Source organism: Zingiber officinale, chromosome 1B, assembly GCF_018446385.1.
Source record: "Zingiber officinale cultivar Zhangliang chromosome 1B, Zo_v1.1, whole genome shotgun sequence".
Lineage (NCBI taxonomy): Eukaryota > Viridiplantae > Streptophyta > Magnoliopsida > Zingiberales > Zingiberaceae > Zingiber > Zingiber officinale.
Window position 1 is genome coordinate 98,587,191 of NC_055986.1, and position 25,080 is coordinate 98,612,270.

At 37.2% G+C, this 25,080-nt stretch overlaps 1 protein-coding gene and 1 long non-coding RNA gene across 2 annotated transcripts; both read left to right on the plus strand.

The window, feature by feature from the left end:
• The first annotated feature begins 6,709 nt into the window (after positions 1 to 6,709).
• On the plus strand, positions 6,710 to 8,312 carry LOC122040349 (pentatricopeptide repeat-containing protein At3g04760, chloroplastic-like). Its single transcript, XM_042599673.1, has 6 exons — positions 6,710 to 7,478; positions 7,536 to 7,693; positions 7,775 to 7,795; positions 7,844 to 7,846; positions 7,960 to 8,067; positions 8,283 to 8,312. The coding sequence occupies exons 1-6, from the start codon at positions 6,710 to 6,712 to the stop codon at positions 8,310 to 8,312; spliced, it is 1,089 nt and encodes a 362-aa protein (XP_042455607.1).
• A 540-nt stretch (positions 8,313 to 8,852) lies between these two features.
• LOC121980931 lies at positions 8,853 to 9,629 on the plus strand. Its single transcript, XR_006111686.1, has 4 exons — positions 8,853 to 8,924; positions 9,119 to 9,181; positions 9,332 to 9,390; positions 9,573 to 9,629. It is a non-coding gene; the product is annotated as an uncharacterized LOC121980931 (long non-coding RNA).
• Positions 9,630 to 25,080: the final 15,451 nt, after the last annotated feature.

Genomic DNA, 25,080 nt, shown 5'->3' on the forward strand with positions numbered 1-25,080 from the left:
GGTTTTGATACCATCTGGGTAATAGTCGACAGGTTGACAAAATCAGCCCACTTCTTAGCTATCAGGATATCCTACTCCATGGAACAGCTAGCACAGTTGTATCTCAAGGAGATCGTTAGACTACATGGAGTCCCACGAACCATTATATCAGACAGAGACAGTAGGTTCACATCACACTTCTGGGAGTGTGTACAGTCAGCTCTGGGCACGAAGTTAAAGTTCAGCACAGCCTTCCATCCTCAGACAGATGGTCAGACGGAGCGAGTAAATCAGGTACTCGAAGATATGCTCCGAGCATGTGCCCTAGACTTCAAAGGAAGTTGGTGCAAATATTTGAGTTTAGCAAAATTTGCATACAACAACAGCTATCAGTCCACTATCGGCATGGCACCTTACGAGGCTCTCTATGGGCGGAGGTGTAGATCTCCAATCTGCTGGTATGAGAGTGGTGAACAGAAAGAACTAGAGCTTCAGACAGATCTAGTGGCAGATACCACAGTAGCTATACAGCAGATCCGCCAGAGGATAGAGACAGCTCAGAGCCGCCAGAAAAGCTATGCTGATACACGGCGCAGACCTTTAGAGTTCTCAGTTGGGGATTCAGTATTCCTCAGAGTAGCTCCCATGAAGGGAGTAATGCGTTTTGGGAAGAAGGGCAAACTAAGTCCCAGATATGTGGGACCATACCTTATCAGTAGAAGTGTGGGCAAGGTAGCATATGAGTTAGAGCTACCCCAGGAAATGTCAGCTGTCCACAACGTATTTCATGTCTCTATGTTGAAGAAGCATATCCCAGATGCCACCCAGGTGATTGAGCCCCAGCTGGTACAAGTCCGCGAAGACCTCAGCTATGATAGTCGGCCTATTCAGATAATAGACCGAGCAGTTAAGAAGTTGCGGAACAAGGAGGTACCATTAGTAAAAGTCATTTGGCAAAGTCACACAGCAGAAGAGGCAACATGGGAGACAGAAGCCAGCATGAGACAGAAGTACCCAGAGTTATTTTAAGTTCGAGGACGAACTTTTTATAAGGTATGGGGGATTGTAGCGCCCGAAAATTCTCAAAACTATTTTAGAAATATTCTATGATTTTTCTGGAATTTTAGGATATTTTTATAGAATTTTTAGAGTAGCGAAGGTAGAAAAAACAAATAGAACCGTAAAATAGCCTACACGGGAATTGAACCCGAGACCTATTGGGTTCTATGACTTATGGTGAACCTTAGTAACCAGGTGAACCCAGCAAGGCCGTGCTGAAAGGAAAGGGAAACAATTAAATTTATATTCAAGTTGGGCCGAAATTACCACTTAATATAAATAAGAAATTATTAAGTGAGAGTTTTATTTTAATTGTGATTCTCTTCTCCTCAACCCTCACCGCCGCCCACTCCTCCTTCCCCTCCCTCTCTCGGTGCACCAAGCCAAGGGTTCTAGGGGCACCTCCCGGCAACATCAAGGGCACGAGGACGCTCCCCTTCGCGAGAGGAACGCATAGACGTGAGAAGATCGTTGAAGAGATCTCTCCTCCGTGAAACCTAGCGATTAGAATCGTAAGAAATTACGAACAGGAGGTAAGAAACCCCTCACCTGCAGTATAAGTAGCTCTCGTGTGAATTTCATGTATTAGTTTAGTAATATGTAGATTATCGACACAAAGGATGCGAATTAGCGCATACCAAGTGTTCGATTTAAATGGTTTAGCACAGAAAAATGCAGCTTAGGCATTTTAGTAGCCCAAATAAATGCAATAGAAGAATTTTATAGCTTATTTAGTCTTGCTCCAGCTTTTACAGGACTAGATGTCCAATGGGAGGGCTCCCACGGTCGCCTCTAGGTTTAGATAACCTAGTTCTAGGTTTAGACAACCTAGTAAAAGCAAGACAATGATTTATTAGCTTATGTTCAGTATTTTACTTTTCAGTGGCACTGTACTGGATTAGATATCCATTGGGTTGGGCTCCCACAGTCGTCCCTAGGTTCAGATAACCTAGTAACCCTACTAAATTCGGGACTTGCAAACCCGGGTCTAGTTAAGGGTGCGCGCACAGCAGGTACAGTTGTCGGGCCCATTAGAAACATGATTATGTATTTTAATCATTATGATAATAGCTTTCCAAACTCACAATCAGTCATGTGATTATATTTTAAAATCAGTTCTTGTTCAGCTCTAGTTTAACTCAGTTATATTTCAGTTTAGTCCTTTCTTGTTGATACTTCAGTTATTGCCATGAATAGCTCTTTGTTTCTATGTTTAGTATCATAGTATGTCATGCCTAGCATTCTCCATCATGTTTTCAATCAGCATCTTTCAAAAGCATGAACTCATCGTATGCATGTTTTAGTGAGGTAGATGGTTTCTTACTAAGCTCTCGAGCTTACAGATGCTTTTTCCTTATACTGCAGATAAAGGTAAAGGAAAGGTGGACTAGCGGAGGCTGGAGGTCAATGCAATGATGAAGATGTGTGTGGAAGGAACCTGGAGTAGAGATCTTGGAGAAACTAGCAAACTAAAACTTTAGTTTTATATAACGTTATTTCCATATTTTTAGTTATTTTGATGCATGAATCATGAAAGACCTGTTTAGATTGTTAGTAATCATGCTTAGAATGTCAGTTAAATGTTGTTAGTATGTTTATAGCCATGTTAGAACTCACGTGTATGAATTTGGCATGAAACAGTGCTGAAATCAGAGTTCTGGTATGAAATCAGAAACCCCAATCGATCGGTCGATCGATTGGAGGCTTCTCAATCGATCAGCCGATCGATTGGGGAGTTCGTACCACGAACAGTAGGCTTCTGGATCAATCAGCCGATCGATCTAGCAAATTCTGTCGCGAACAGTAGGCCCTGGGATCGATCACTGATCGATTGGCTAGTCTGGTTCGATCAGCCGATCGATCCAGAATATTGGCCGAGCACAGTAGCGTGCTGGATCGATCACTGGATCGATCCAACCTGACTTCCGCATACAGTAGCCACCTGGATCGATCAATGGATCGATCCGGCCATTCCAATAGATCCGTGGATCGATTGGGAGGCCCGATATCAGCAAGAAACTCTTAGTTAAGTTCCTTGACCATTGGGGGATGTAATATATGTCATGAATAGTTTAGATTACACCCCTTAGCACATGTAGAACCAAGAAATGATGATAGTTTAGCAAAGTTTTAAATAGTATAGTTCCGCAACTAGGTTTAATGATGGTCATGGAATAGTTAGCACAACATAATGTGACGATTCGGCCTTACAGCTTAGTCAGTAGAAGGCGGGTCGTTACAATCCTAGAATTAGGGCCAATTGTTCATCCAGAAATTCAAGCGAGGAATTTTATGATTAGACCATCCTTTATCTCAAAAATTCAGCAGGATCAGTTTGAGGGATTAGAATTAGAGAACCCTTATTCACATCTCATGGAATTCCATAGATATTGTAATACATTGAAATATGAGGAGGTTTCATCTAATGCTATACGATTATTGATTTTTCCTTTCAGTCTTAAGGATGCTGCGAAGAGGTGGTTTAATACTTTGCAACCTCAGAGTATCAAAATTTGGGATGAGTTAGAGCAATGATTTTTGAATAAATTTTTTTCACCGCAAAAGACCATATATTTGAGAAATCAAATTCTGAACTTTAAGCAACTTGCGGGGAGGAATTACATCAAGCCTGGGAGAGAAATTTATCTCTTTTACATTTATGCCCACATCATGGTATAGAGAAATGGTTAATTGTATATTTATTCTATGTTGAGCTTTCTTTCAGAAGTAAGAGTTAGTTAGATTTATCATCCGGAAGATCTTTCATGAAGAGAAGCTTGGATGAAGCATATGAGATAATCTGCAGAATAGCATCAAATCTTAATGATTGGTCAGGATAAAATTTAACGACTCTCTCATTTAGTATATGTGAAGATAAAGAAAAAAAAAGTGACGAGGAAAATAAGCAAGAAGGTGTAAATGAGCTTGAAGGAGGCATCACTTTGAATCAAAAAGATTTTCAAGATTTATTTCCTTGGTGTTGTGAATCTCTATCAAAAATGTTTGGAAAAGGGATATCTTCAAATGAACCTTTTGAAAAGGTGGAATGTCTAAATGTTTACGAAGATATCTATGAGGAAAATAAAGGATGATATTGGAAACTGAGGAGAATCTAGAAGAAGAGTATCCAAAAGAAGAAATAAAGTTGCTAGAACAAGACTTAACTTTGCCAAAAATAATTCCTCCATAGCATGAGTTAAAGTCATTGCCACCCAACCTCAAATATGCACTCCTTGGATAGAATTCCACTTTTCTAGTTATAATCAATGAAAATTTAACCGAGCTAGAAACACAAAGATTGCTTAAAGAGTTAAGGTTGAATAGAAATGCAATTGGGTACACTATTGATGATATTAAATGAATTAGTCCTTCTCTTTGCATGCATAGAATCTTACTTGAAGAAGGATATAAAAATTCAATTGAACATCAAAAGAGGTTGATCCCAAATTTGAAAGAGGTGGTGAAGAAAGAAGTGCTTAAACTTCTTGATGCTGGGATCATTTATCCTATTTCAGATAGTGAATGGGTGAGTCCAGTGCATGTAGTTCCAAAGAAAGGAGGGATGACTATAATCAGGAATGAGAATAATAAATTAGTTCCAACACGAATAGTCACAGGGTGGCAAATGTGTATTAACTACAGGAAATTAAATAAAGAAACTAGGAAGGATCATTTTCCTTTATCATTTATTGATGAGATGCTTGAAAGATTGGCAAAACATTTATATTTTTGTTATTTGGATGGTTATTCAGGATTCTTCCAAATTCCAATTCACCCTCAAGATCAAGAGAATACTACTTTTACATGTCCCTACGAAACTTTCGCTTATCATCGTATGCCATTTGAACTTTGTAATGCTCCAACTACATTTCAAAGGTGCATGATGGCAATTTTTTCAGATTTAATTGAGAAAATAATGGAAGTATTTATGGATGATTTTTCAATTTATGGAAATGATTTCGATACTTGTTTACTAAATCTTTCTACGGTTCGTGAACAGTGTGAAGATGTAAACTTGGTGTTAAATTGGAAAAATTATCACTTCATGGTTAAAGAAGAAATTGCTTTGGGACACAAGATATCAGAGCATGGGATTGAAGTAGATCGAGCCAAGGTGGAAGTAATAGAGAAGTTACCCCCGCCGATTAATGTAAAGGGAGTAAGGAGTTTCTTGGGGCATGCTGGATTCTATAGGCGCTTCATTAAGGATTTCTCAAAAATTTCTTAGCCACTTACAAATTTGTTGAATAAAGATGTTGAATTCTGTTTTGATGATGATTGTATGAAGGCTTTCAAAAAGATTAAAAGTACCCTTATCTCATCTCCAGTAATCCAAGCACCAGATTGGTGCTGGAATGTATACTAAAAGCTTAGCTTTTTATAGAATCACATTGGTCAAATGTCTACATTTATGCTAAGTGTAGTTGTCTATTTAATTTATATTGTAGATAACATGGTGTGTGGTATCACACATAGAAGATCATGTTATCAGTTTCTTATAAATTATAAGCAGTTGCTCACAACCAAGATGGAATAGAACAAACCATTGGAGTGGTTGTAGTGTAATTAGTTATTAGTTTATCTTGACTAATAAATTACACTAGTACACTATGAGTGTATTGAGCAGGACCATTTGAGGTAGTTTATTTTTATACTGACTATATAAAAAAATAATACCTCTGTTATTATGGAAGTGTGTACTCTTAATCATGATATAATAACAAGCACATATACTTAATATTTATTTTTTTTAATTTATCAAAGGGTGTGATTTAGCTCGTTAAATCAATAGGGCCGATAAGTTGGAAATGATATTATTTATATGGTGTGTTGTATAGAATGAAACTGTGTCCTAGTAATCTAGGTTGATGATGTCCCCTTGAGGAGGTCATAAGGATTGTCATGTAAACCCTGCAGGTGGACCTAGTCCGGCATGACAATGAAGTTGAGTAGTACTACTCTTGGGGCTAGATATTAATTAAGTGAGTTGTCAGTAACTCATTTAATTAGTGGGCATTTAATATCTTAACACACAGGGAGACTAACACACTCATGATAAAAAGGAGTTCATATAGTAATATGGGATTGGTGTGGTAGTGCAATAATAACTTTTTAGTGGAATGAGATATTATTGATGAACTCGAGTTGGGTGTTCGGGGCGAACACGGCACTACAACAAAAACCCTCATAGACATCGGTGGAACAACAACAGTTTTAAGCAAAAACCGATGTCTATGAGTATTTTACACCAGTTTTTCCAAAAATCGGTGTCTATGAGCGCAGATTTTCGCTCATAGACATCGGTTTTTTAGCCGATGTCTATGAGCGCCTTTTTTTTTATTAATAGACACCGGTTTTAACATCGGTTTTTAAAACCCGATGTTAATAAACCAAAAAAAAAAAAAAATTATGTTTCCACTAGTCAAAATTTACAACACTTCGTTCCCTCCAAACCTAAACCAATATCGCACCGCTTCTCTCAACCTAAACCTAAACCTCCTGACCATCTCTCTCAGCCTCATCTTCCCCTTCCCCTTCCCCTTCCCAAAAAATGTCAATTTCTTTGCGCGTGTCCTTCGCTCCGCACCTCCTTCTCCATGCCACATTCCGCCGGAATTCCATCGGCCGTCGATGTAGAGTTTTTACTATCAGGATCTGCAGCTATCAGGCAATGGCGTCTGCTGAAGCCAAGACGACCCAGCCGCAAACCCTAGACTCTAAGGAGTCTCACTACATGAAGCTCCTCAGCCGCTCCTGCAAAGCCGGAAAGTTCAACGAGTCCCTCTATTTCCTGGAGTACATGGTGGGCAAAGGCTACAAGCTCGACGTCATCCTCTGCACTAAGCTAATCAAGGGGCTCTGCAGCTCGAGGAGCGTCGATAAGGCCGTGCGCGTGATGGACATCCTGGAGTCTCACGGTGAGCCCGATGTCTTCGCTTATAACGCGCTCGTCAGCGGCTTCTGCAAGGCCGGCCGCATCGAATCGGCTATCGAGGTCCTCGGTCGGATGAAGAGCCGGCGCTGTCCTCCGGACATCGTCACCTACAATATTCTCATCGGCTGCTTCTGCACCAGGGGGAAGCTCGACCTGGCCCTGGAGGCCTTGGACAGGCTTCTGGACGACAAGTGCCAGCCGACTGTTGTCACCTTCACCATCTTGATCGAGGCGGCGCTGCTGCAGGGAGGGATTGGCGATGCCATGAAATTTTTGGACGAGATGATGTCGCAGGGGCTTCAGCCGGATAACTACACTTACACCGCCATAATCCGAGGGCTGTGCAGAGAAGGAATGGTGGATGCGGCGTACGAGTTCCTCAAGAGCTTGCCTTCGAGAGAATGCGACCCGGATGTAATGTCCTACAACGTCTTGCTCCGTGGGTTGTTGAGTTACAAGAGATGGGAAGATGGAGAGAAGGTTGTTGGTGAAATGCTTGAGACAGGTGTGAAGCCCAATACTGTTACCTATAGCCTTTTGATCAACTCTTTGTGTCATGAAGGTAAGCTAGACAGAGCAAAGCAGTTGCTTGACGATATGATCAGCAGAGGGCTGAAGCCTGATTCTTATAGCTATGACCCCTTGATCTCTGCTTATTACAAAGCACAGTGGGAAATTCTTAGGTCCGTGCTTTGTGAGAATTATATTGTGATAGAGCTTGTAATTGGAAATCATCTGTCTTTTTCTTCATTCATATTTGCAAATAGCATCTTAAAATCTTGTGTTAAATACTTATTCCAGGTTTTTATGAATGTGTTTGCAGTATGTTCTGTAATCTTTTTGAAAACTATTGGTAATATTTTGGCATAGCTGGTATTGATTTTCTATATACCTCCTTTCCTTTAAAAGCATTAGTTCTTCTTACTATTTCTGAACTTGACTTCTCAATCTTGGGTTACCAAATTTCTCAGTAACCTGATTTACAGGTCTTAGCTAGAGGCATAGAGTGCGACATTGCATTACTTGCAGTTGAGAGTGAAGAATTCTGGAAAGGTGCTGAACCACTTCGTTTTGGTCAATTGCCTTGCCTTCAGGTTGCTGTTGTTCATGAATTGCAAAAATGTTGCTCTTCCTTCATGATAAGCAACTTTTCCATAAGTAATTTGTGTTTCTTTTGATGCATCATTGAACCTGGTATTAGCCCTTCTCCAGTTGTTCATTGAATTGGCTTAATTATTTTTTAATTCCTATAAGCATTTTGCTTCAATGATACAACATATGATTGTTTTTTTTAATCCCTGACTTGCAGGATAATGAAGAGCTGGAAAATTGTAAATAACTGGCCTACACTTCTATATCTGTAATTTTGATGAATTAAGTGTATCAAAATGCCATAATTAGCCTTTTTGTTCATCAAAGCAAACTCCAGTTACCAAGTTTGATAGATTGCTTGTGGTTCTTGTCACATAGTGGTTAGGTATTTATCCAATGTGAAGAAAGTGAGGAAATTTTATGTTCCATTTTGAATCACTGGTAGGTGATGGGCTATTATAATATAATCTATAATGTTCTTTCATAAGGCAACGTACTCCATGTTTCTCCAAGTGAATTTATGCTTTGCCACTTGCAGCATGTTTTCTTTTGAAACAATAAAGATATTGATTATCCACACTTGAATTTTATCAGTGGTAATATGTACTTTTGGTATGCCAAGTCTGTATTTGTTGTCAAATCTTTATGTGATGAAGTGTGATCAAGTAGAAGTTCAGTTGTTGCAACAGTTAACATTTTCTAAGGCTCTCTTTTCTATAGGGTTATTTAATCTAGTTGTTCTTCCATAATTCATCAAACTAACAAGTTATATGATACACATGATTCAGTAACTGTTGTAGGATATCCACTTGGTGGAGATACAATCTCTGTGACAAAGGGTGTGGTATCACGAATTGAGGTTTGATTTCATGAAATTGTGATCATAAGCTTTTAGTATTTTTTTGGTGAATTTTATATTCTTGTTGAGATTGTTTTATAGATGATAAATTGCTGACTTAAGTGTTATCAATTTTAAGTTGGTTGAAAATTTTAGAACATGGTGTCCAAATGAGCTTTTTAATATTAATCACTTTTTTTTTGCTTCTGTTTCAGGTTAGTATGCTCATGGATCCTCTGATCTGCTTGGTATTCAGATTGATGCTGCAATAAACCCTGGTTGGTAACTCAACCTAGTTTCCTTGCTAGAAAGATAGCATTTTATTTTTTAGATAGTTGGATGTTATTGCACCACTTTCTCTGGCAAGGTACAGATATATTCTTGTAAAAGCATATTAATGTTGTCAAAGAAACGTACTTGTTTTGCAGGAAACAGTGGTGGTCCTGCCTTCAATGATCGTGGTGAGTGTATTGGTGTGGCATTCCAGGTATTCCTTCTGCTAAATCTGCCTTTTATTTTCCCTACTTTATCTATTCCAAACTTTTCAAAAATCTTTTATAGATTAACTTTGTCCCAGAATAATGTTTAATGGAAATGCATCTGAGTACTGCTTTTGCACCTAAATTAGCATTCTACCTTCTTTCATATCTCACTAGATATTTCATTTAGGTTTTCAGATCCGAAGACACTGAAAATATTGGATATGTTATTCCATCCACTGTGGTTTCTCATTTTCTTGATGATTATGAAAGAAATGGGAAGTATACTGGTAAGCTGACATCGTGAGTCATCAGGAGCCTTCTCTGCATGCAGCTGTGATGCTTGAACAAGCATCCTACTGCTATTTGCTTTCCATCCCACCAATGTTACGCAAGTATGGTTTTCATCTTGTTTTGTCTGGAAATCGTTACTACATTTCTGATCAGGTACTCGATTGCATGTCAAATTCATCTTCATATTGAAACTTGTCTCAGATATTTAAAGTATGTTCAAAGTTTTATGTGCTAATTGTAAAACATTCATTCTGTAAAATGTAGAGACAACATGCGATTCGAGCTTACAGGAATGCACTCTTCGTTTACATAGAAAATGGTTGGAGTTATATATCTAATCATGTTCACTACAATGTTGGAAGGTTCTCTATGCTTTGTTTGTATATTTGTGAATTTATCTTTGATGCTTTTGACCTTATCTCCTTCCATTTACTTACATGGTATTCTTTTATTGGAGTTCTTGATTTGGCTATCAAGCATATGCTAGAGGTTTTGGCTTGCAGTCATCTGTCCCTAGCCACACAAAATGCATTCCTTAATGAATTTTCCCATGTTGTCCAGGTACTTCTATAGATTCTTCCTCATGATATTTTTGTTTAGTAGTTCGTAAATCTTAAAATCTTGCTATACCTTGATTCGTCAGAGCATGGGAATGAAATTTGAGGTTTACAATCTTCGACTACCTGTTATCAATATGGCCTCACTCAAAGTATTTTATTAAGATTTTCGAACTTACGCATCACCTTCATATTTAAGTTAGTTGCTTGATTTTCATTGTCTTTGAAGGACTACTGTTATTATATATTTTCCTGGTTTCTTGTCATGGTTATTCCTTATCCTCTATCCTTAATGTACTTTCTTTTGCTTTAGATGCTAGAACAAAAAGCATGGATGTTGTATGTCATTGAGGCCACTAATTTATAATTACTTGGCTGATTTATTTCAGTTAACTATAGTTTTTACATGATTCTTGCTTTATATATATATATATATATATTCATTTTTAGATTTCCTTCTTGGATGATGATGCAGTTCTCCAATTTGCTGTTATTTTTTGTTCATTTCAGTATTTACCTAGTTGCATCACTCTTAACCATGTTTCTTTATAGTCCAGTTGTGCATGCAGTAGTGATTAGCATATCATGTCATATGGGAGATATACCTATAGTGCATGATGATTTAAACTAGTCTTTTTGACTTCAGAAGAACATGCGGAATTTTCCATGTATGCTGACCTTTAATATAGAGGGCTACAAGAGGATTATATCTTAGGTTAAGACATTCCAAATCCATCATAAACCAAAGGGAAAATAGTTTCTACTTACTAGAAGATTGAATGGACCCAAAAGGAAGCTCTAACTTGCTGTTTTGGGTGTTGAACTAAGGAGGCAGCTGCCTTCTTACCGCATTCCTTGCTGCTGTGGTTGGTAGCAGAAATCACAGAAAATAGGGGACTTAGTGCAGGATATTCAAGATACCAAGATGGCATCAGAGGTAGTACAATAAATAGTATATCTCTTCATCAGAGGTAGATTTGTTCTTCTATGCTTCCTTCACTGGATTTGTTGTGTAGTCATATTTCTTTGTTCAACCATTATCATGCCTAGTAAGTTGTTGTATGATGCTGTCGGTTCTTATCAATCTGTACACTTGAATTAGAAGGAGCAAATTATCTATGTTATATTCTAAGCAGCATATACTAAGTGTCATATATGAAAGTTTTAGATTCTATGTTATTCGTTATCTTCCACAGCATCCTTTAAAAATTCAGTATTCTATTTTATTTGATACATGTACACATTTGTTTTAGTTATTTGACATATAGTGGATTTATGTGTTTTTACAGTTTACAAATCTCAAGTACTCCAGAGTTGAAATTGATGAAGTGCGGTTCGAGTGGGCTGAATGCATGCTAGATTACATTTGAAGTGCGGTTCTACCTTGATGTGTTAAAAGAATGTTCTACCTTGATTTTGATATCTATTAGCTAGCTTTTGATATAAAAAGAATGTTTGGGTATTTTATGAATATTGTTGTAAGAAGATTATTTATATAATTTGTTAATATTTGTGTATTTTATGGATATTATTGAATGAAGAATATTTGTATAATTTGTGAATATTTGTGTATTTTTTTTTTGTTATTGTCGGTTTTAAAATCAAATCTGTGCTGTTAAAAAATATACATATTACATCGGTTTTCCACCGCTGTAAAACCGGTGTTATAAACTAATATTACATCGGTCATTTACCGCTGCCAAAACTGGTGTTATTAACATACAATATTACATCGGTTTTACACCGTTGATGAAACGGTGTCGTTAAGTGATACTACACCGGTTAATAACCGATTCGAAGACTGGTGTCGTTAAGTGATACTACACCGGTTTTAAACCGATGTCTAAAATGACAGACTTTTAACATCGGCTTCATAGACACCGGTCGAAAATGAAATAGACACCGGTGGAAAACCGATGTCTATGAAGGTTTTTGTTGTAGTGCGGGAAGTTCAAGCTCATCGGGAGATCAAAACCAATTCCTCCTCTCGGTCCCTATTGTAGCCTCTTATATAGAGTCTTATATTCACCCAAAGCCTAGCTTCTTAAGGCCCAAGCTAGGGTCAGCCTAGCCTTACTTGGTGACCAAGCAAGGGGCCGACCAAGCTAAGCTTGGAGCCCAAGCTAGGGCCGGCCAAGCCTTGCTTGGTGCCCAAGCAAGGGGTCGGCCACACCATGATTAAGAAGGAAGTTTTATTTTTTGTAAAATCTTTTATTTTATAGAGACCCATAAAAAGGATTTAAAGGGATGATTTTAATATAAAACTTTCCTTATTTAGATCGGTCATAAAAGGAAATAAAAGGGAGTTTTTATTTTGTTAAAAACTTTCCTTTTATGTTGGCTTTAAAAGAGAGTTTTAAATTTTAAAATCTTTCCTTTTATAAATTTCTACAAAGGAATAAGAGAGAGATTTGAAATCTTTCCTTATTTGTAGTTATCTATAATGTGAAAGAAAGATTTTAATTTTTGTTATAAAACTTTCCTTTATGAAATCATGGTTTTATTTTAAATCTTATCTTTTATAGATATCCATAAAAGGATTTAAAGGAGAGAGATTTTAATTTATAAAATATTCTTTTTATAACTATCCACAAAAGAGATTTTAAAAGAGAGATTTTAATTTTGTTTAAAATCTTTCCTTGCTTAGAGAATAAGCATGTGGCTGGCCATGTCATAGATAAGAAAGGAAGTTTTATTTTTTGTTACAAAACTTTCCTTTTTTGTCAAGACCAAGGAATATAAAAGAGAAGGAGGGGGTGCCTCACCCATGGGATATCTTCTTCTATTCCTCTCTTCTCTTCCTTGGTGATGGCCGACCCTTACTCTTTCTCTCTTCTCCTTTGTTTTCCCTCTTAGTGGCCGGCGGCATATTGGTGTGGAGATCCATTGATGGTCGGTTGCTTGAAGGAGAAGAAGAAGAGAAGGAGATTCTCTTGTCTAGCATCCCTTGGAGGAAAGTTGGTGGTCGAACTTCATCATCTCTTGGAGAAAGTTGGTGGCCGAAACTTGGAAGGAAATAGAAGGCTTGGGTGGATTCTCATTTTGGTAGATCGTCGCCCACACGACGTCCGATATAAGAAGAGGAATACAATAAAAGATTGTGAGGTCTATAAGCTACAAAGAAATGTATAACTAGTTGTCTTATTCTGCATCATACTAGTTTTTTTTGTATGGATTTTGAAATACCAAATACAAGAGGCTAACAATTCTAGGTTTCGAATTTATGATTCGATTTTGTGTTTCTTTTATTTTTTCGATCTTGTGATTCGATTATTCTTAATGGTTAAACCTAGGGTTACTATAAGGAGATTAAATATTGAATTTCGTTGAAAGCCTTTGTCTAGGAAGTGGTGGATGATCCCATACCCAAGAAGGCCTAGTACCTCGCCATGTTTAACCTGGAAGTCGATCTCTGAAATAAATATTTAATCAAATTTGTAACATGCGTGGATTTGGATTAATAATGTTAAGCATCGTTTGTAATCCAAGTCTAAACCTCTAAGAACAAATAAGTTGAATTTGGAATCAATAATGTTAAGTTCTGTTTGCGATTCCAAATTTAATTTCTAAAGAACACAATAGGTTGTTAGGAAAGGTTCAGGACTTGTACAAAATTTTTGTACAAGGGAACCAGTACGATATTCCGGATAGCAACCAACAATTGGAAGCTCCCATTTGAGATTATGTGTGATGCCAGTGATTTTGCAGTAGGTGCAGTTTTAGGACAAAAGAAGAACAAGATTTTACATGCAATTCACTATGCAAGCAAGACACTAGATGCAGCTCAAGTAAACTATTCCACTACAGAAAAGGAATTCCTAGCAGTAGTTTTGCATTTGATAAGTACAGATCTTATCTAGTAGGTTCAAAAGTGATAGTTTATACTGATCATGCGACCATTCGATAATTACTAGATAAGAAGGATGCTAAGCCATGGCTTATCAAATGGATCTTACTTCTTCAGGAATTCAATTTAGAGATCAGAGATAAGAAAGGGGCAGAGAATATAGTGGCGGATCATTTATCTCGAGTATGGCAAAATGGAGAAAAGGAAGTAGAGTGTGATGTACCAATTGATGATATTTTTCCAGATGAACACCTATATGCATTGGCATGTGTAAAGATACCTTGGTATGCAAACTTTGTTAATTATCTAGCAAGTGGACTACTTTCCCCAAATTTCTCTAGACAACAAAAGAAAAAATTTCTTTCGGATGTTAAAAATTATATTTGGGATGAACCGCTTCTTTACAATAAATGTAGTGATGTGATCTATTGAAGATGTGTACCAGAGGAAGAAGTTAAGGATATTTTGTTCCATTGTCATTCTTCATCATATGGAGGACATTTGGGATGTTCAAAGACATCTGCAAAAATTCTACAGGCAGGGTTTTATTGGCCTACTCTATTCAAAGATACACGAGAATTTGTGCAATCCTGCAATGCCAAAGGACCGGAAATATCACTAGGAGAAATGAAATGTCATTAAACTACATTCTTGAAGTTGAATTATTTAATGTATGGGGAATAGATTTTATGGGATCATTTCCTTTTTCATAAGGAAATAGGTTTATTCTGGTGGCGGTGGAATATGTGTCGAAATGGGTGGAGACAATAGCTTCTTCTACAAGTGATGCAAAAACAGTCATCAAATTATTTAAAAAGCCAATCTTTCCATGATTTTGCGTACCTAAGGCAGTCATTAGTGATGGGGGTCGCATTTTATAGAAAAATAGTTCGAAAATTTACTCAAGAAATATGGAGTAAATCACAAAGTGGAAACACCATACCATCCACAAACTAATGGGCAAGTTGAGATCTCTAATCGTGAAATCAAAGCTATACTAGAGAAAACAGTCTAAACTTCACGCAAAGATTGGTCATTGAAGTTAGAAGATGCTTTATGGGCATATCGTACTGCCTATAAAACTCCCATTGGTATGACTCCATTTCGGTTAGTCTATGGAAAACCATGTCATCTTCCAATTGAATTGGAACATAATACTTATTGGGAAATTACAAAACTTAACATGAATCTCAGGATAGCAAGAGAAAAAAGAAAACTTCAGTTAAATGAACTTGAGGAATTGAGGATGGATGCTTATGAACATGCTTGATCTTATAAGGAAAGGACAAAGAAATGGCATGATCAACATATTTTACACAGAGATTTTAAAGAAGGAGACTTAGTTTTATTATTTAATTCAAGGTTAAAACTTTTTCCAAGAAAACTTAAGTCACGATGGATGGGTCCATTCAAGGTCAAAAAGGTTTATCCTTTCGGAGAAGATGATATTTGGAATGAAGAGCTGGAAATTATTAAAGTGAACGGGCAATGTCTAAAAAGATATATACATGGTATAAATTTGGAAGAGAAACAAAAATTATACTTCTCTGAACCTCGTCCCCCGGATTAAGGAGACTGATCGAGCTAATGACCCTAAACAAGTGCTTCTTGGGAGGCAACCTTGGGGTTCTTTTAGATTAGATTCAATTTGTAATTGTCTTTTTCATTAATTAGTGCTTTTAAATTTGTTGTTATTTTTTGTTTTCAGGTTGTGTTTCACTTCCATGAGCTAGCCATGATTTCTTCATGGGCATGGAAGCATTGGAGAAGTTGGAAAGGAGGAAAATCATCAGTGTTGAGATAAATAGAGCTCAACCGTGTACCAGACACAATCGTGTTAATTTTGCAGAGGAGGAGGAGTATTCGGCTGTGTGACTCACACTGGCTATTTGAACTTACCCGAGGAGGACCTGTGCTCGGTCGTGTACCAAACACGACTGTATGATGATTCCAGAGAAGAAAAATTGCTCGGTCGTGTACCACACACTGCCGTGTGAGTATACCTGAGAATAAGTAGGATTCGGCTGTGTACCATACACGGCCATGTGAACTTACCCAGGAAGGAGAATGCAAGGCCCGTGCAAAATTAACACGGCCGTGTTGAAAATCCAGACACGACCGTGTGAAGGGAAAAGCATGACCCAACCCAGTCTTTAAAGGCTAGGGCACGGGTGTGTGTATGCTACATGGCCATGCCCGCCGCACACTTCCCTTGTCTCTCTTCTTTTCTTCTTTTCAAGGGTTCTAAACTACTTCCACTCAATTCCTTCTCTCATCTTCCTTAAAAGTTCAACCTTTTCAGCTTCTTCTATGTCGAATATAATCAAGGATACTTCATCAACAAGAAGAGGGAAAGAAAAGATGCTTGCCACAAAAGGAAGAAACTCTTGTTTCAAAGGTATTTCCAACAATTTTGGCATTATCTTTTCTAGCAAAGAACAACAACATCGATATTTCTCTTTATGTAAATATCCTCTCTTGAGTACTAAATTTTTGGATGATGTAACTTTGGATACTTTAGGGTTTAGAGATGATATTGGTTGGTTATTTGAAAGAATAGGCTGGAGTGGATTGATGAATATGAAATATCCAACTTATCCTAGAATCATTTTAGAAATCTTAAGTTCTATAACGGTAGACAATGTACAAGGATGGGGAAATTAAAATTCCATCTATTGAATGAAGATTATGAATGGACATTGAGTGATTTTAATACTTATTATGATCTGCCTAAAAGTGATGCGTGTACAATTTTACCTGAATTTGAGAATTCACGCTTTTGGCAACAAATCACTAGACAATCCCATTTTAACCCTCACACTTCTAGAGCTCCTTATATCATTAATCTCATTTTTAGATATATTCATTTAGTCATGAAGAACATTATATTTGGACGGGAGGATAAAGAAGGGATAGTAAGACTTATGGATTTGTATTGTTTATGGGCAATGGTTGAAAATGTTTCAATTAATTCCGGTTATTTCTTTCTTAAGCATTTAGTGAAATTGGGGAAAGCAGATTCTACCACACCCATTGTATTAGGAGGGTTGTTAACTCAAATAGCATTAGTGTTAGGGTGTGATTTTGATGAATTAGAGGTTATTGATGAATCTTGTAGATTAGATTTGAATTCATGTTTAGCAATAAAAATAATAAGGCGTGAGGAACATGAGTATAGTCTTCTTATTAAAAATAATTTCCCTTTGAGATTGCCTAATCATGATCTTACTACTATTCGTGTTAAGGATAATTGGTGTTTAATTTTAGCAAGTCAACAATCTAGACTATTGTCAGCCTTAGTTTCAAGAGATGTTCCTTTGGTTAGTCGTAACATTCATAAATTTAATTTTCATGAACTTCATTCTATTTTGGATAAAATTTCTAATGAGTTAGATTCGACTAATGAACTACTTACAAATAAAGTTTGCATGGGAGAGGAACAATTTAGGAAATTGCAAAAGTGTTTTAAGAGTGAGAGAGAGTTGTGTGATAAAATTTCTGGATTCATGAATTCTTATAGAGATCGAATGGAGTTTAATGAAGATTTTCGAGGTTTTATGAGATATTTACAAGATGATTTAGATAAATTGCCTGAATATCATAAATTTTTTAGGGATGAAGTAAAATGGTTCATTAGTGCTTTTCCTTTTCCTCTTCCTGAGTTCCCTAAACTATCTCAATTACCACCATATTGATTTCATCAGGACAATGAAAAGTTTAAGTCAGGTGGGGTGGTTTGCAACCTGAAATTTTTTGCATTTTCAGTTGTATGCATTTTTTTTGTTTTTGTCTTGCTTTTGTTATGCTTGTTTGGTTTTTTTTTTACTGTCATTTGACTATCTTTTGAAGTGTTTTGTGGCATTCATATTGAGAACATCAATCCTCACTTATATGCTTACTTGTCTAAAAGAAAAATGGTAAGCACATTTATATCTTGATTCATGATGTTGTAAATGATGCTAGTATGTTTAGTGTACCTCTTTTCTCTATCTTAAGTTGTATGATGTGAGCTAAGTATTGTATGGAGATAAGTTTGAGTTTTGGCTTAACCTTAAGGATCTTACTTTCACTTTACTTGAGCTTGAATAGTTGATATCATTGAAATAGTCATGATTCATCCTATTTGTTTAATTCCATGGTGATTTCTCAAACTTCATTTTGGTTACTGGATGAGGCTCGAATCATGTAAGCTCATTTGGAAAAATCAAAATATCCCAACATTTGTGCTTTTGTATATTTGTGTTTAAGTGTTACACCTTGCAATCACTTAGAAAAGAAATGAAATGAAAAAATGATGAAAAAAAATGATGATGATGATGAATAAGGGATATAAAAAAATAGTTGTCGTGAGTGAAAAGTAACAAGTTATCCCTTTGAGACCGAGTTAGGTTACTGGAGAAATGACTGCTATGCTTCTCTTGATATCAAGCACACCTTTGAGACCCTAGGTTGATTGAGAAATATGAACCAAGTGTGTGGTAGGTAAGTGTCTATCACTAGAAACATTAGGAACTCAATTGGATAACGACTTGACTAGGATGAAGATTAAAATTTGAAGAGTTTGGGTCACTTATTTGTACTGTGCACAAAGAGACTTATGCTTAAGCCATACTTGAGTTATTTCTATGATTATGCTTATTAATGAAACTTGTAGATAGAGTAAGGAAAGTGCATTAGGGATTACGACGCATTATTGAGCATGTGAGTTTTGATTGCGGCATTTTGCTTGAGGACAAGCAAAAGTATAAGTTTGGGGGTGTGATGTGCATAGGTTTTATACACTTGTTTAGCATATTTTGACGCACATTCCTATATTTTATGCGTGCTTTATCTATACATTTTCATACTCCTTGCTTTACTTTTAGCATATTTACTTTTCTTTGTTCGGAGATCTGCTCTTGTGTATTTTCTGTCTACTGGAGTCAAATTTGGAGAGGAAATGATGTTCATTGCGAATCTAATCAACAAATGAAGGAATACAGCGCTAGCCATCACACCACACGGCCATGCCTAAGGAACAGGAAGGAAAATGATCTTGGCCGTGTGGAGTAGACCGGGTGTGTAACATCAGTAGAAGAGGGGGTGACATGGCCTTGTGGTTTCACACGACCGTGTCACTTTTGAAGCAGAATCAGAACACAGTCGTGCAGATCTACACGGTCGTGCAACCTTTCTAGAAGTCAAGCATTGTCAGGCGGTTTGTTCCACACGGCCGTGCAACATTTCCAGAGGCCAAGATTGGCATGACCGCGTGTGTCACACTGTCGTGTGAGCCGTCCAGAGGCAAAGAATGGCACGACCGTGTGAATCTCACACGGTCCTGTGACTCTGGTTGAGAGCTAAGCAGCCAAAGCCATGTGAGTTTCACACGGCCGTGACACGGGCAGTGTGGCACCCAAATTCCTTGCTCTATATAAAGGGTTTTTTCCACTTTGAATGGGGGAGGCTCTCCCTTTGGGGAGATCCAATCTGAAGGCTTTTCTCCATCTTTTGGGTGTCGATCCGATGATCTAAAGACGTCTCCATTCCCAATTCGACTCTGGTAGCAAGGATTGGTTCCAAAGATTACTTGTCGTCTCTAGATAAGCATTTCTTTTCTATCTTCTTGATTTGGATTGAAATGTTTACGATCTTATTATCTTCAGATCTTTTTCTTTGTTTCATGGAGTAGATCTTCATGTTCTAGGCTGGAGGGAGTATTTGTGATGTGAATTGATGTAAGATTTCAAGGATAACTTCTTGTTTCAATGATGTTGTTATGTTTTGTATCAATTCAATCTTGTATGGATTGTTGTGTTTGGATCTAATTATCATTCTTGATTGGATGTTTATATTACTTGTAGATCTTGTAGAGGAATTATCTAGATTGTATAACCGAGGGACGTCGTGACAGGGTTGCCCTGTTAACGGACATCTTGGGGATCACCTTGAAGGGTGAAGCAAGAATCTACAAAGAAGTGGGATAGATAGATGAGGTGTTCCCTATATCTTGATACGAATTGATTTGTGATGTGTTTCTATGTTGTATGACCGAGGGACGTAGTGACAAGGCTGTCCCGCTAACGGACTTCATAGAGATCATGACTATTTGATAGCTTAAGGTGTAGATATAAGTCCCTTGCCGGTGTTTTCTGCAGGAGATAACCGACGACTTTTTACAAATGCATGACAATTGAGGATATAATTGGTAAATCATATTACATTGATAAGTATCACAAAGAAACCAAATCTCCTAGAACTTTCATAAAACCTAGTTTCTACATTACTTTTCTATTTCTATTTTCTAGTTGCTTCTTAGTACGTGTAATTCCTAGTTGATTGTTTAGCTAATTCACTTTGAGATATCTTTAGTGGCTATAACCAGTCCCGGTGGATACGATATCATTTTATTACTGACGATGAAATCGTGCACTTGCGGTTGCGTAACAAGTTTTTGACGCCGTTGTTGGGGACTCGTCTATAACATTAGAGATTATCATTTGAATTAGACTAAACTTTTCTTTGTTTTTCTCATATCTAACTTGTAACTAGTTTTGTAATTCTGTTCTACAATTTTTCTTTGCATTCTTAATTCTTTTTTTTTGTGAATCAAATTCTGCAATCTTGTTCTTGTATGCGAAGATCTAACTTTGTAGGTGATCTACTACCTTTTAATCTCGAAAATGATAGAACCTTTCATAAAAGGAAAATAGTTAGAATAACATAATATGAGTATTCGGCATTAAAGATTAGTCACTAGAAGGCCTACAATCATAGAATTAGGGCCAATTGTTCATCCAGAAATTCAAACGAGGAATTTTATGATTAGACCATCCTTTATCTCAAAGATTCAGCAGGATCAATTTGGGGGATTAGAAATGGAGAACCCTTATTCACATCTCATGGAATTCCATAGATATTGTAATACATTGAAATATGAGGAGGTTTCATCTAATGCTATACGATTATTGGTTTTTTCTTTTCAGTCTTAAGGATGCTGCAAAGAGGTGGTTTAATACTTTGCAACCTCAGAGTATCAGAACTTGGGATGAGTTAGAACAGAGATTTCTGAATAAATATTTTTCACCACAAAAGACCATACATTTGAGAAATCAAATTTTAAACTTTAAGCAACTTGTCGAGGAGGAATTACATCAAGCCTGGGAGAGATATTTATCTTTTCTACATTTATGCCTGCATCATTGTATCAAGAAATGGTTAATTGTACATTTATTCTATGTTGGGATTTCTTTCAGATGTAAGAGTCAGTTTGATTTAGCATCTGGAGGATCTTTCATGAAGAGAAGCTTGGATGAAGCATATGAGATAATCTGCATGATAACATCAAATCTTAATGATTGGTCAGAGCAAAATTTAACGACTCTCTCATTTAGTGTATGTGAAGATAAAGAAAAAGAAAGTGACGAGGAAAATAAGCAAGAAGGTGTAAATGAGCTTGAAGGAGGCATCACTTTGAATCAAAAAGATTTCTAAGATTTATTTTCTTGGTGTTGTGAATCTCTATCAAAAACATTTGAGAAAGGGAGATCTTCAAATGAACTCTTAGAAAAGGTGGAATGTCTAAATGTTTACGAAGATATTTATGAGGAAAATAAAGAGATGGTATTGGAAACTGAGGATAATCTAGAAGAAGAGTATCCAAAAGAAGAAATAAAGTTGCTAGAATAAGACTTAACTTTGCCAGAAATAATTCCTCCACAGCATAAGTTAAAGTCATTGTCATCCAACCTCAAATATGCATTCCTTGAACTGAATTCTACTTTTCCAATTAAGGTTTTTCTGATCGACTTAAGGTTTTTGATGGTCTGATCAACACTTCATTCGGGTTGGCCTATCCTTAGACATTGATCATCATGTTAATAAGAACATTGACTTTCTGATCCTATGCGGGGCCTGCATGTATCCACTATCTCAACCAAATTAACCTACTAACCCAACCGAAATTAAAATTTTGATTTGATTTATTCAAAAAATTATTTTTTAAAAAAAATATCAATTATTTCTATTTAATATATTTGGTTTTGATTTTAAAAATCTTAATTCGGTAAAACTAATTAAATTGAATCGAAATCTTATTTTAGAATATCTAATTTCCTACCCGCGTAATCCCTTCTAGCCTTCGCTTTTCTCCTGACTCTTGTCGCTCCCACCTTTCAAAGTCAAATATCTACTACCACTGTCAATTATCGCCAACACAGCCAACAACCCCCGTTGCCTACAGCTTGGCTTGTTTCCTCTCGAGGCCACGCTTGTCCCTAACAAGCACCTGTCACGACTAGACGAGTGTTGCAGGACATCCCCTCGTTTAACAAGATGTTGAACATGGGGCTTTATGTTGCGAGCTTGAACGATGTTGTCACGTGCACTATCTTAAAAATCGGTGGAGACATCATCCGAAGAGGTCAATCATTGACTTAGGCTTTGCTATGGGTTCACTAGCAAGGGGTATGGTCAAGCATGAAACGCACCAACAATGGGAGGCTCTCCATTTGACTATGCATAAGAAGGCGCATGAAGTCATAGGCCTCTTCCTCGTCGAGCTTTAATCTCATGAAGAGGTTGGAGTGGACGAGGAGGCGCATGAGGCGATGAAAGGCATCAATTTTGAAATACAGAGTTGGGAGAGGAGAGCAGAGAGAGAGGATCATGGACTGGTGGTGATTGCTGGTATTGTCGTGATAGATGGCGTTGACAATTCTGAGGTGAACGGTACACTTGAAGGGAATGGAGTTGATGTGGGCGAGTGTAATGTTCAAGAGATATGTGTGGGCTTGCCATAGTTGCTCCTACTGGTAATCCTTTTCATCACTAATGCAGCGATCAAGGAGGCCATCAAGCGCGGGTCAAATGCAGAGACAGCTATTGGCATGGAAGTCAAATTCCAGGTGATCAACGTGATCAACGGTGGTCAACGGTCCCACCAAAGATAGTCGAGCGAAAAGCAACGCCAACTGTCGATCGGACATGAAGTGTCCCATCGGCTAGGTGGTTTGTCTGAGCAAAACACCCGTCCAGCCAAGAACATTACGGCAAGAACATCAGATGTTCATTATGGATCAGAGGAACGTTAAGATGGCCGAAGCCCTTGTCCTGTCGAGCGAAAACAATCTACTGAACCAAATCACTGCGGGGAAAAGCAGTAAAGGTCGACCGAGAGGAGGAATCCCGACCGAGCGACTACCTTGCTCGGTCGAACAAAAGGATATTTTGTAGATTAGAAAGGATATTTTATTTCTCTTCTTTATAAATTATTCACATGTTGAAAAATTAAAATTATAGAAATTTCTTTTTATAAACCAATCATAAAAGGGATAAAAATTATTGGAGAAATTTTTTATAAAATTTCTGGAGACAAATTAGGAAGTTTTAATTAATTAAAACTCTCCTTGTTTTGTTTTAAAGTGGCCGGCCATTGTGTTTAAAAGAAGAAAATTGTTTTAATTAAAATAATTTTTCTTTACATGGCAAAAGAATTAAGGAAATTTTGTAATTAAATTTCCTAATTTGCCTAAGCCAAGGAATATAAAAGAAGAGGTGAGGGTGCCTTCATGGTGAACAACCTCTATTATTTCTCTCCCTCTTTTCCTTGGTGTTGTGGCCGGCCAACCTCTCTTCCTCTCTTCCTCTTGGTGGTGGCCGAACCTTCTCTATTGGCTTGGAGCTCTTGTGGTGGCCGGATACTACTTGGAGAAGAAGAAGAAGGAGAGAAAGCTTGTATCCCTTGGAGCTTGGTTGGTGTTTTGTTCTTCGTCCTTGGTGAAGCTTCTTTGTGTTGGCCGAACCTAGCTAGGAGGAGAAGAAGGTGCTTGGTGGTTTCTCATCTCGGAAGATCGTTGCCCACACAACGTCCGAGGTTAGAAGAGGAATACGGTAGAAGATCAAGAGGTCTTTCTAAAAGGTATAACTAGTAATTTTTCTTTCCGCATCATGCTAGTTATTTATGGAAATAATACCAAATACAAGAGGCTTACGATTCTAGTATTTCGAATATGTTTTTCGAAGTTGTGTTCTTTTGTTTTATTTTTCCTTGTGATTTGATTGTTCTTTTCGGTTAACCTAAAGTTATTTTAGGAAATTAAATATTAGATTTCTATAAAAGGTTTTGTCTAGTCGGTGGTGGTTGCTCCCATATCCAAGAAGGCCATGTGCCTCACCACGTCAGTACTGGAAACCAATTATGGAAATTAATATTTAATGAAATTAATAACTTAAGGTGATTTGGGTCGAACGTGTTAAGTTTCGCAGGAGATCCAAGTCAAAACCTAAAAGAACAAATAGATTAAGTTTTGGATCAAACGTGTTAAGTTCCGCAGGCGATCCAAAATTTAATTTAAAAGAACACATGGTAGCTAGGAAAAGGTTCAGACCTTTGTACAAAATTTTTGTACAGTGGAACCTCTAGGCTTTCCGAGTAGCAACCAACAATTGGTATCAGAGCTAGGGTTTTGCCTCTGTGTATTTGGTATTAGTTTAATTATGCACATGTCATACATAATTTAGGCAGGTTAATAGTAGGATGTGCTAACTTTATGGATGCAGGATCCAACTATTATGGCTTTTAGTTATTATGTGTGTGATTGGACCCTTGGACATGTCAAGGGCATTTATCTGTGTGTGCATGATTGTATTAAAATACAGCAGGAGATGTATTTAGTTTTATTAGGATTTTATTTTTGATCTAGATACATGTACATTCCTTTTATGGAATATAGGATCAAAATGTAAAATTCTATTTATGTCGCGGATCGAATCTTGCAAAGCGTGGAACCTTCTAAGGACCAGAGGCGCAGCGGAACTAGGAGCAAGATGGATGCGACAGCTAGACCCGGTGGCGGTGGCCAAAAATGGAAGCAGCTTGGGATGAAAACACACGGAGGACAACTAGAGATAAAAGTCATAATAGTTAAAAATTAAATTTTCTATTTATTGCTTTTATATTGTGCTGTGTGTGCATGTTAGTATACATGACTAGTAGGCTAGCATAGTTAAAATTCCTCGTT